Source organism: Ambystoma mexicanum, chromosome 5q (genome assembly GCF_040938575.1).
Source record: "Ambystoma mexicanum isolate Mex_15411 chromosome 5q, UKY_AmexF1_1, whole genome shotgun sequence".
In the NCBI taxonomy this organism is placed as follows: Eukaryota; Metazoa; Chordata; class Amphibia; order Caudata; family Ambystomatidae; genus Ambystoma; species Ambystoma mexicanum.
Genome location: NC_090933.1, coordinates 426,670,426 through 426,682,938, shown reverse-complemented (window position 1 = coordinate 426,682,938; position 12,513 = coordinate 426,670,426). Strand labels below are relative to the sequence as shown.

The 12,513-nt window shown below is 44.9% G+C and overlaps 1 protein-coding gene across 1 annotated transcript in view; it reads right to left on the bottom strand.

Moving 5' to 3' along the window:
• Positions 1-630: 630 nt before the first annotated feature.
• The window catches only part of LOC138498270 (histamine H3 receptor-like), a 119,700-nt gene continuing 107,817 nt past the window's right edge, over positions 631-12,513 (bottom strand). The window contains exons 3-4 of the mRNA XM_069622109.1: positions 10,336-10,740; positions 631-765 (exon numbers count right to left, since the gene is read on the bottom strand). Coding sequence (XP_069478210.1) covers positions 631-765; positions 10,336-10,740 — 540 coding nt within the window. The remainder of the gene's footprint in view (positions 766-10,335; positions 10,741-12,513) is intronic.

The following is a 12,513-nucleotide window of genomic DNA, read 5'->3' as shown; positions in this document are numbered from 1 at the left end:
GACGATACAGACTGAGAACAACAACAAGACCGCCAGCTAAGCTAAGTGACTATGTGTGGTAGATGGTACACTGGTGCCCTGAGCCCTACTAGCGGGGCGGCTGAGTGTTGAAGACGGACAGTTGTTGTTGGACCTCGCAGTTGTTTGGCAGTTATAGTTATGTGTGTTGTTTTGTTTTATAATAAAGGAGGAATGTTACGTTCCGCCCTGCGTCCCGCTGCGCGGTGACGCAGGGCGTCCTAATAAAAGCCCCGCCCCCGCGTTCGGGAGGCAGTTCCGGGGCAGACCCAACATCAGAGTGGGTGTGCATTCTTTCCAGCTCCTGCTGGAGCTGCGCCACAGGCAGCGCGGCCTCTTTGATCCACGCCAGCCCCCGCGCGTAGGCCGCGGCCCGCGAACATAACAGTGCATGGCCAATTTTACTTTGGCAATTTTCTCTTACAATGAGCTGGTGGATTTTCTTTGTAAATGTTGGTGTTAAAACCAGTGCAATTTTTCAGTGTCATTAAGTTACACAGCAAACGTGTACTGGACTAGAATGAGGTGGTGCATACATTCAAGGCGTAAACTGTTTGTGCCTTGAATTAATGGCGTAGTTTTATGCTCCAGGGACTTAGAAAATTAGTTCCTTTATTTTAAGGTTGCACGCAACTGACTTTGCAGCGGGAGCACGTCAATGGAAATATAGTGTAAACTCTGCCAGTCTCCATTTCCCTGCATGGGAAATAGTAGATTCTCTGCCAGCTTTCTGCCCGCAGATTTCCACTGAAAAACAAATTCAAGCCAAACTTAAAATAGAGTTATTTCCACAGATGGACAAACGGCGGATATTAGATTTTACCAGAATCTTAACTAGGGGATTAGTGATGGTTTTTCATCTACCTAATGGCAGAAATAGGGTTTGTTGTATATGATTAACATCAGTACTAGTGTGTTAAGCTAAGCATCAACGATGTACTCTGTGGACCAATAAGGTGAAAGATCCCTCAGCCCTCTTTCTTTCCAAAGCTTGTACAACTAGTGTTCATGAGGACTTCTCATATCCCGTAGCTGTTCATATAAAATGTATTGTAAGATGTAACACCATTTTTTTCTTGCACACGTCCTGCTTTGCCAGAGGGCCTGGTGTATCGTCTGCCGGTCCTGCCTGCAAAACAAAGCTCACTGGGTCTGCAACACCCAAGTCCCTGCCTACAAGTCTGGAAGCCATTTGAAGCACTGTGATTGGCTCCCAGAGGGTCATTTGACTAACTAGAGGTTAGTGCACGTTTAGTTCCATTTTCTTTTTGGTCACATCCTGCATTGCCAGAGGACCCTGTGCACCATTTGAGGGTCATGCCTGCTAAACGAAACGCCCTGGACACACAACAACCAGGTCCTTGCCTGAATCTTTCGAAAGCCACTGGAGCACTGTGATAGGATCCCAGAGGCTTATGTGACTGATTGGAGGTTCATTTCCATTTTATTATTTTTCTTGGCCACATCCTGCTTTTCCAGATGACCCTGTGCACCATCTGAAGGTCCTCCATGAAAAACGAGGCTCCTGGGGCCTACACATACAGGATCCTGCCTGCAAGTCTGGAAGCCAACTGAAGCAATGGTATGGGCTCCCACAGGGTCATGTGACACACTGTCCAACTTATGCAGTCCCAACTGCACATCCAGCCCTGGCATAGATTGCCAGGGGTAAAAAGCTGTAAAGGCAACTTTTTGTTTGGGCATATTATTTCTGGAAAGCACTTAGGGCCCGAACCCTGGCACAAGCCAAGACTGCATCAAGCTCATCCTTCAACTGACACATACTTCCAAACACATGGATTCTTGCACCCATTGACTAGTTATCCACCATGGAGTTTCACTTACCTCACAGGAGCAAGGGGCATTCCTGTTTTGGCCATGTGGACTGTCGTTTGGCTATCTATAGTTCCATTCTAGTCCAAATCGGAATTAAGACTTGCATGTTCTCAGCCAACCATTCACCCTTTCCCTTTCTGCTCACCCAGCCACCCCCTCTCTCTCTTGGGCTGCACCATTTCTACATTGTATTCACTTGTCTATTTTGTCTACCCTTCACCATGCACCTCCCATGTCATTCCATTCCTCCTTCTAGTCACTGTTATCCTTCCCTTCTCTCAAAGTCTTCAGCATCCACTTGGTCTAACTTTTGCCTCATTACCCACGTGTCCCATCTTCCTCCTTCCACCCTGAACCCACACCTCTCAAACAAGATGCCCCATCCTCTCAGGATCTCCGATCTTATCTACACCGTGTGCCTACCTCAGAGCAACTGCTCCCCTAATCTACCTCCTATCACTCTCTCATGTAGCCTCTGGAATACACAATCACGCAGCAAAAAGAATTCCAATATTAGCGACCACTTCAGGTATTACAACCCTCAACTTTGACTTCTTGATGTCACATAAACCTGGATCTCCCCTCATGACTGTGCTGCACTAGCAGCTCTCTATACTGATTCTGTTACCTTCTCCCACTCTCCCACGACCTATTGGAAAGGGTGGCAGTGTGGAGTTCCTTAGCACTGTCTCTTTAGCCTCGTCTGGCAACACCTCTTTCTCTTTTAAATAGGCCACTATCCAACTCCTCTTTCCTACTCATCTCGCTGTTATTGCTTCCTATCAACCCCCTGGCCCTCTCGCCTCCTTGTACGAACCAAACCTTCTTCTTGAGTCACTTCCTACTTCTATCCCCATTGTGAGGCTGGCAGACTTTCAGTTCCCAAAGCCATCTGTAGCCACCTGCATTGAACGAAACTTGCTCTAATCTTACTCACTCCCTCTAATGGGAGCTCTCTTAAACTTACCTTTCTCTCTAAATCACTCTCCTCCTCTGACCTCTTCATAGGTCCCTCTTCCTTGACCTCTTGTTCACTTTAATATTTCTGTCCCTCCAGCCTCTAACCCTCCTCTCCCTTCTTTAATGACTAAGAGGACATTTAGGCAGGACTCTTTTGCCCATTGCCTTGATGATGAGAGGGCCTCTCGCTTGTTTCTCTCCCCTATTATTTCCTCTTCCATTTACCATGTCTTTTCTGACTTATGACAGCATTTGATGAGCACTATACTGTTCGCACATTCACACCTTCTCGACACTATCCACACCCTTGGATCACCTCTGAAATTCAAACCCTCAAATAAAACATGTGCTGTGACCTACTATCAAATTGCAGACCTTCACCTACTCCTGGCCTAGATAAATGTCCTTACTGTCCTCACCTCGTCACTGGGCTCTTCCAAATCCTCCTACTTTACAAACCTAATATCTTCCCTTTGCAATCCGCCAAAATTCTCATCTACCCTCCAAGTTTTACTCACACTAACCATGCCATCCTGCTCAACTGTCTCCGTGATAACCTGGGTATCACTGGTCAGGCTCTGGCCTGGCTGACTTCTTTCCTCTCCGATCGACCCTCCCAGGTCCAAATGGGCTCCTTCCTCTCTGACATCTTTTTCTCCACCTGTGGTGTCCCCCAGGGATCCAACCTCTCTCCCTGGCTTTTCAACCAGTATCTGGCACTCCTTGCCCACCGCATCGCCGCTCTCTGCCCCTACTTCCAGTGCTATGCAGACGATACCCAGCTCATCTTCAGGCTACCCTCAGCCTCCTCCTCTCCTTCCCTCATCTCCGACTGTCTGTCTGCTATCCATGAATGGTGCGCCGCCAATGACCTCTGCCTCAACGCCAGTAAGACTGAGATTCTACTCATCGGCACACCCACTCCCTCCTTCCCTGCAGCTCTCTGGCCGGCCTCCCTTGGCCCCCTTCCTGCCCCTACCTGCAAGGCTAAAAACCTCGGAGTCATCTTCGACTCCACACTCTCCTTCTCTCCTCATATATCTGACGTTTCTAAGAAGTCACACTACCAGCTGCACCTCCTCAGAGGTATTCTTCCCTTCCTCTCCTTCCCCCAGAAGCTCACTGTCTCTCGAGCCCTGGTTCTCTCAAGGCTGGACTACTGTAACAGCCTCTATCTTAATCTGCCTGCCTCCACTCTCCGCCCTCTGCAACTTATCCAGAACAGAACTGCGAGACTTGTCCTTGGCCTCAAGCCCAGGGACCGTATCTCTCCAGGACTGAAATCTCTTCACTGGCTCCCAGTGGCCGCGAGGATCAAGTTCAAAACCCTCTGCATTGTCCACAAGGCCTTCTGGGGCCTGGGACCAAAATACCTCCAACTCTCTCTTCCTAAATATCTTCCTTCACGAGCCCTTCGCTCATCCGTCTCCAACTCCCTCATGGTCAGCCGTTTCTCGAAGCAACGAGCTGGGGGTAGATCTCTCTCCGCAGCAGGGGCCTCCCTCTGGAACAGCCTTCCTGCCTCCCTGAAACTTGAGGAGAACCATCTCCGGTTCCGGAAGCACCTCAAAACCTTCCTCTTCGCTTCTGCCTTCTCTCTCCCTCTCCCCTGCTAATCCTGCTTAACTCCCCACTGAACTCAGCTCAAACCTGCATCTGGGCCACTCTCAGCAACCTCGGTCCAGGGCCCAGCCACTCTCCACCTGCACTGCCTCCCCGGCTCCCCCTGCACTGTGGGACTGTCACTGTATCCCTACAGCCCCTTTCCCAGCACTTGCTCTGCACTTACCTCGCACTTGCCACCAGCTGGCCCTTTCTATTTATTATTTATTATTATTTTATTTTATTTTATTTTTTTTTTTTTTACGCTACTTACCTTGTACTGCACTCCCCCCCCCACCTCCTCCCCCCTGCACTTCCTCCTTTTCCCCTTACCTCTGCACTTGCGCGATCTGAATGACACCTGGCCTAGTAGGATCGTTTGTCTGTTTTCCCCTTGTTTCCCTCCCTCCCTGCCTCGTCGCGCCTTGAAACACTTGTGTATAGGCGCGTTACAAATACCATATCATATCATATCATACCCCCAAGCCCATGTCCGTCGCCTCCTCCATTTTTGCTATTGACTTTGCTTACTACTTTTCCTCTCAAATGTGTGACACTCTCCCAACCCTCTTCTCTCTACCAGCCCAACCCTCCCTCTGTCTACCACCTCTCCCCCACCTAGTCTTCTCTCAACTACTTCTCCTCTATCTCTCCTATTGAATGAGCAGCCATCCTTCTCAGCGCCATCTCATCTGGCGCTCTTATGCACCCTTCTGTCCTTCTAAATGGTCAAAAACATACAGCCAGATTCCCTTAAGTCTCAATTACTTGCCTGTATCTCTCAGAGCTCTTTAAACTCTCTCTCTTCTCTGAACGTTTCACTGCCTCCACCTAATCTGGAACTGTTTTACCCCTGTTGAAGAACCACCATACTGACCCAAATGCCCCAACAAAACATTGCCCAGTTTCCCACCTTCCACATCATTCATAGGCCCTCATTACGAGTTTGGCGGTAGCCATGGAGCTATTATCTCCATGGCTGCCACCAAACCAGGCTCGTTTACCGGTTCCTGCAAGGGGGACTTACCGGGTCATTCCGACATAGGAGAACCCGGTAAGTCCTCCTTGAAGGAACAATTCCCCTTTCCCATTTGAGCCCCCATAGGGCTCAAGGGGAATGGGGAGGGAGGTAACAACGGACACATTATGAGTGTCCCGTTGTTACCTCCCATTGCCCCTCGTGGGACCCGGAAAAGACGCCTGGTTTTACCAGGCGTCTAAACCGGGTCTCGCAAAGGGAAGCTTGTAATACGTGCTCCCAGAATGAAGGGGCCGGTCCCCTACCGGCCCCCTTCATTCCGGGAGTGCAAGGGTCGTAAAGCGGCCCATATATCCTTAGGCAGGTGGTCTTCGACCAGATCACTAAGTACCTTGAAGATAACGGCCATGGAGATCCACTTCCATCAGTCTTCTATAGTAAACACTGAACCGAGACTGCACTCATGCATGTCTCCAACTTTCTCTTTGATGTTCAGCACTCTGAACTCTCTTCTATATGCATTCTTTTGGACCTCTACGCTGCTTTCGACACCATCAACCACTCCTTTCAGATCCTAACTGTGCACTTACCTGGATCAGCACCTATCTGGAAGGTCGATCCATTAAAATCTGCTCGGACTTGCAATTCTCTGACCCCACCCCTCTCCCTTCCTGCATCCACCAAGGATCAGCCCTTGGACCGCTGCTTTGTGCCCTTCACACTTCTGCCTTAGAAGACTTAACTCGTCCTTTGGTTTTTACTATAACCTTTTTGCGGATGTCATTTACATTTTGTCTCCTTTCTCTGTTTCACCCCAGTCATCTCATAATGGATTACTAACTGTCTCACTGCAATTTGTCGAAGGATGGCTATCCACTGTCTCATGCGAAACTCTTCAAAAACAGAGATCATCTTTCTCTCTGCTTCCAATACCATAACTGCTATCCCCTTTCCTATCTTTTTCCCACCTGACCTTCTTGCTCCCTCATCCAAGGCTCGCAATCTTGGTATCCTCTTTGATAGCAACCTCCAGGTGCAACAATTCATCAATATCACTGCCTCTGCTGCTTGTATTAAGCTTCTCAGCATTACGAAAATGTGTTCTTTGCTTGCTAAACACTGTACAAAAAATGTAATCTCTACCCTTTCGCTCTGCCAACTTGACTACTGTTCAAGCCTACTCCTTAGAGACGTAGACCCTGAAGATAGGAACACCAAGTTAGCAATCCCAGGAGATGCAGTGCTTATAGAAAACGATGCAATGTCACACCTGATGTGTATTATTGTCTGCATCCCTGTTTCAATGTACTTTGAGAAGTGATGCTCTGTTTGGTTGTGCCTAGTGATTTGCATTTATGCACTATGATGATTGTGAACAACTCGACTTAATATGTGTTTGACTTAAGTTAGATATGAGTGACCCAAATAGGTGTGTCTTAGTACATACCACATAAAAAGTATATGTGATTGATTCATCCAGGTGTTATTAGAACACACCAATTTTGAAGAACAGTAGTTGTGGGTTTTTTAATTCTGCCTTTTTGACACAGCATGTCAGAATTGTTAACATATATTGCTGATTGTACAGTAAGTTAGGAATTATTTGCACATTAGTCTGTGGCACATTTCAAGACGTGTCCTAGTCTAGAAAGCTATCAATGGTCTTGCTCCTAAGTACCTGTCTGGTAGTCTCTCTGTTTAATCACAATCATGTTCCCTCCAGTCATCTTCTGCACCCAACCTCACTGCCCCATGCCTCTTAGCGCCTCAGTTCTTTCTCTCTACTCTCCCCACTGAACTGGAACTCCTCCTTAGTTTGAAGCACTTGCCCCCCTAGGTTAATGTTGCTTTTGTAAGTCATTTGTTTGCTATATACATAATTGTCTGTTTGTTTTGTTTTGTCCCTGGTATACCCACTTTTTTACACCCTCATAAACTGGCACACCACCTGTTATCATGCGTGTGCTATTGTACAACCACCCTTCATGGGAATGCCTACCTTGTCTGTAAATGTGTTACTGTAAGTTATTTCTGTTTGAAATTGACATCCTTATTCTTCAAATAAATACAATACAAAATGTGAAATATATCCAATGTGGGTCATTGTGCAGTTTAAGCAGATTGCAAAAAGTGGCAGCAAACAATATTTCTGGCACTTAATATGATCTATCTCATTTGTGTGCCTTTGTCCAGCATAAATGGTGAGTGGGCAGAGATATACTGTGTCTGCCTCCATTTCCCATTACGACTGACAAAAGCAACTGCCTTACCGCCAGCATGTATTTTCATGCTGGCGATAACGCAATGGATTCTTATGGAATCTGCGTGAAATACCTACCTGATAAAAGCAGGCAGATTTAATGAATTACCAGAAGCATTTAAACTTTTCCAACCAATGTAGTGGCGTAAAGTCGATTTTGCCTATGTATCACTCCTCACTTTTCCACTATATTTTGGAAATAAGAAAAATTGCACGGAAGGGACCATTTGCGCTGAAGGGGAAATGGAGGTCTCTTGCCTGCAAATTACCCCTCAAATCAACATGACTTCCTCCCACAAGAAATTAAAATTGTGATATCCCACTCTCAAAAACATAAAAATACAAGGGGGCTCATTACGAGTTTGGTGGAAATTCGGTGGTGAATCTGCAGAATTTCTGACAAACTTGATTACTGTTACTGCCGCTTTGTCCAGTGGACTTACTGCAGGATTCAACTGAAGTGGTGGTAGGGTGGTGTTAACCCCTATTTTCAGATTCCATAGGACGCCCTTTGTCAGAATTACCGCCTGTGGTAATTCTTCCAGCGGTAATTCTGGCAATTTTGCCAATTTTTGGCAGTAAGGTGGAGGATTTACTTCCAGCAAAAAGCTGGAGGTAAATCCTCCACCTTACCACCAAACCTGTAGTAAGGCAGTGCAGTAATGCAGTGGTACTATAGCAGTAGTGGAATTACAGCCGTTTTACTGCTGTTTTAATGCTTACCGCCATACTTGTAATGAGGCCCAATATGTCACCCTTTACGATCTTATCAATTTTCACAATAAACAAATAATTTTCAACATATTATTTAATAGTATGCACATTCATTAAAATAGAGCTCAGTGATTACCCTTGTTCCATCTTAAATGCATGCTTAGCTTCAGAGTTCTGAAATAGTTCTGAATTAGTCTATTAATAGTTGTGTGGGGAAAGTGGATGCAATAAGATGTGTGTTAAAGTCCGAAATCGCTCATCTGTTGGATAAGCTATGTGGATGCGTTTTTAAGTGCCAGGCTATTATTGAAGTCTATGCAAAAACGACGAGCATACTCGTCCTCTTCCATGCATACGTTGCTTTCCGGATTATTAAAGTATTTTTCAAATTGTTTAGGTCATAATTGTATGCTACCCAGCACCCATTTGATTTTTAGAACTGGATTCTGACTTGACCTGATCTAATCAATTAGTTATCCTGGCCCTGGCGACAGCCTGTTCATCACAGATGGAAGTCAAAAATATGTGTCAGTCTTTCCCGAGGCTCAAATGAGTTGCAAATAATCGACAAGGAACTCAAGGTTTTCAGAAAAATCACACGTTCAGTTAATGAGACTCCGGTTCCCGAGACAGTGATTTTTTGTGGTATACAACTTGTGCAAAGTTTGCTAACATGATGTGATTGTTCATGTTAACTGGTGCCTTTCAACAATAGCTTTGTTTGATAAGCCGGCAATTTCCATCTGATTGTGGAGCAGATTCTGACGCAAACCATATTCCTAAGCTTCCATTGTATGCAGATGGCTTAGGCCATGCTTGAAATCCCTCCTCAGATAGAAGTAGATGCATTAATTCTTCTGATTCTGCGAGACACAGATCCAGAAGCAGGAGCAAACCTCTACTGCAGACCTATCAATGGAAAACAAAACTGCATACACGCCCATCAAGGGAACAAAAAAGTGCAGAGGTGGAAAATGAATTCCAACAACATTTGAATGCATGCTCATAAATTGTCAATCACATGAAAATGTCCTTCTGTAAATTTTGGATCACCATCAAAAAACCTTGAGAGGATAGCTCTAAAGCATTCTGTTAATCATTTCAGCGATCTTTGCCATGTTCTTGGGGGCTCCCAGACCACAAATGCTTACTTACTCCCCTTGTTCCAAAACAGTTTGCCAGTGGGTACTTCAATCTGTGACATTACTTATACCACATTTTTCTTTTTCCTTGAAGTTCTACCTCTGGTTCGCACAGTGTGCAGTCAAAATATCGAAAACAAAATGTCGAATGACAAAAATGTAGAAAAAAAACGTTGAAAAAAAAAGTCGAATCATTTATTTTTTTATTTAGTTATTTTTTGACTCTCGTATGTAAAAAAAAGGTAAAATAAAAATAAAAAAAGGGGGGGTTGGGGGGAAAACCCCAATTTCGAATAAAACACGTTATAAAAAAAATTAGACTTATTTTTTCGACGTTTTTTTCGATATTTTGACTTTCGACATTTTGATTTTTGAGGTTTTGACTATGAACCAGTTCACACATTCTCAGGTTTCCTTTGGCACATTTTCAGTCTGCATACTGACGGGAACAATATTTTAATGAATGTTTTTTTGAATGCTGGATGACACAGTGGATAAATGAAAGGGTTAAGTGAGGAATTAAGGTAAGTGAACAGGTATGTGGTATCCGACAACTCTGCTGGTATGCAATCTTGTTGACATAGTTCGCGGAAGATTAGAAGCAAAGAGTAGGGAGCCCAGCAAAAACAAAATGTCCCCACAAGAATTGACAAAGATTTTGCAATTTTCACATCCATGGACAACACATCGTTTTGTTTTGTGGTCGAAGATATTTTTGGTTTATTTTCCGTAGGAGACTGCAATACAACTACTGCATTTGAGGAGACATTGGGTAGAATCTTCTTAAAAACATACATTTCTTTTAAAGTTGTTGCAGGTCTCACACTCCTTTCTTGCTTTGGAAATGAGTTGATGTTGGTTTCGGTGCTTCTCAAATAGGGTACAGTGAAAATAGGTGTAGTGTCGCTTCGTGCCTTGGGCTTTCCAGCAGGTGCCCCCAAAGGTCTCTGTTTAGCCTTCATGCGGGTCCGGACATTGATGTAGACGTTCATGTTAAAGTAAAGAATGGGAACAAGAGGTGTAAAGAAGAATATTATGGATGACCAAAGCCTGAAGTATTGAATGTAGAAAAATTCAGGATTGCACTCCCCATCTGGAACTTTACTGTAACCAGCAACATATTCCCAAAATAGTATCACAGGCCCATACACCAGAAAGGCAAGAATCCAGATGGCCATCATCTTCAAAACAGCAGCTTTCATTCTGTTCTGTTGATCTCTGTAGGCTACCTTTAAACAACAATATAGAGAAAAAAATAAATATCTACTTTCTGCATGTAAAGCCATACCGAATCACACACAATAAAACTAGGCACTACTTTGAATTCTGCGTCGAATAGTACTGTTTAGGAGATAACTGTGTTTGGACTTCACATAACAACAACCTCAATATGTTTGATAATGGAAGGGATTCAGATGCATATGAACTCATGGAAAACACTTTATGCAAATTTTACCAGATCCATGCCATTGTTGTTCTGAAGAGAGAGAGAGAGAGAGAGAGAGAGACAGAGAGAGAGAGAGATAGAGAGAGATAGAGAGAGAGAGATAGAGAGAGATAGAGAGAGAGAGAGAGAGAGAGAGAGAGAGGGAGAGAGAGAGAGAGAGAGAGCGAGAGAGATTGTATGCTCTCTATGGTACCCTCCTATGTGCAGGAAATCTGACAGCCTTTCTTCCTGCATCAGGGATACAGTGACCCCTGTAAACTCTGCCTGTTCTTTTGCATGTTAAAAGTGCTGGGAGAGGCCATAGGTATCCACAGTATCCATATACCAGCTGCCGGATCCACATTTTCTATGGGAGAAAATCTCTATTATGGATGGTGCTGTTGGAGTTGGGGCTAGCAGTGGACTCTGCATATTGTGTTGTATTTGGTTATTTATATAGCGCTCTTTTCCCACTTGTGTGGCCTCAATGCGCTTTTCTTGGTTGAACACCCTTGGTGACCGTAGTCTATGTGGTTGGAGATTCTAAGGAGTTTAGTTTAGGAGATTCATGTGTTTATGTTGCCGTTCTAAGACTTGTGTGGCTGGCAAGGCTCCACTAAGAAGCCCAAGAGAGGTCAGACACATGGCTGGGTGCTGTTGAGGGTTGGAGATAGATTGCTATTGTTGAGAAAATCAATGTGCGGCCAGCTATACCAGGTTCCTTTTGGGTGGTGGTCGCAGTATGTCAGTGGCAGAGGTTGTCAAAGTACGTCAGGTGTTTCAGTCTGGAAGGATATGTGCGAACTAGGCCGGATGTGCTTAGCCGTAGCCATATTCTATCGTGCATGGATGCTTGGCCGTGCCTGTGGCCTGTGTCCACAAGTGCTGTAAGATATATGTACCATGGGCTGCGAGATTACTCTGCTGGGCGATAGTTGTCCAGGTCGATATTTGAGAATCCTATACCAATGGACTTAGGTTTCATGCTGTAGCCTGTATCCACGTATATTAAACAAAGATGGAGGCTACATCTAGATTTGGGAGTCCTGTATAGTGGGAGAAAGGCCTGAAAGCTGCTTCACTGTGCATGTAAGTATTCAACTACATGACAACAACCGTGCCCTAGTGAGATATAGAAGACAGAAGTGTTACAGACTCAATACTAGTGATAATTGGGGTGTGCATAGGCCATGTTCTGACTCATCTTCTGTTTGATCAACTTACACATTCATTGTGCATTGTGCCAGAACGTGGGTGCATTCAAGGCTGAATTCTAATTCTATGGCTAATTTCCCTTAACTAAAGAGTCCCCCAGTAGCTTTGCTGGATTTGAAGGGTTTGTTTCTTTTCTCCTGCTAAGAGTGAGACGCTTTTTCTCACTCTTAGACATTTTTGCTATGTGTCTTCTAGGCTATTTTTGTGTTTAATGTCTATGGGATTTTCTCAACCCCCTAGGAACCTTCTTTATTCACATGTGTTACACAGCACCCTCTGTGCAGTGACACAGGGGTGTCGTAGCCACCTCCAAACATAGACTCCATAGCCTGGGACTGACTACTGTCTCCCAGGGCATGTT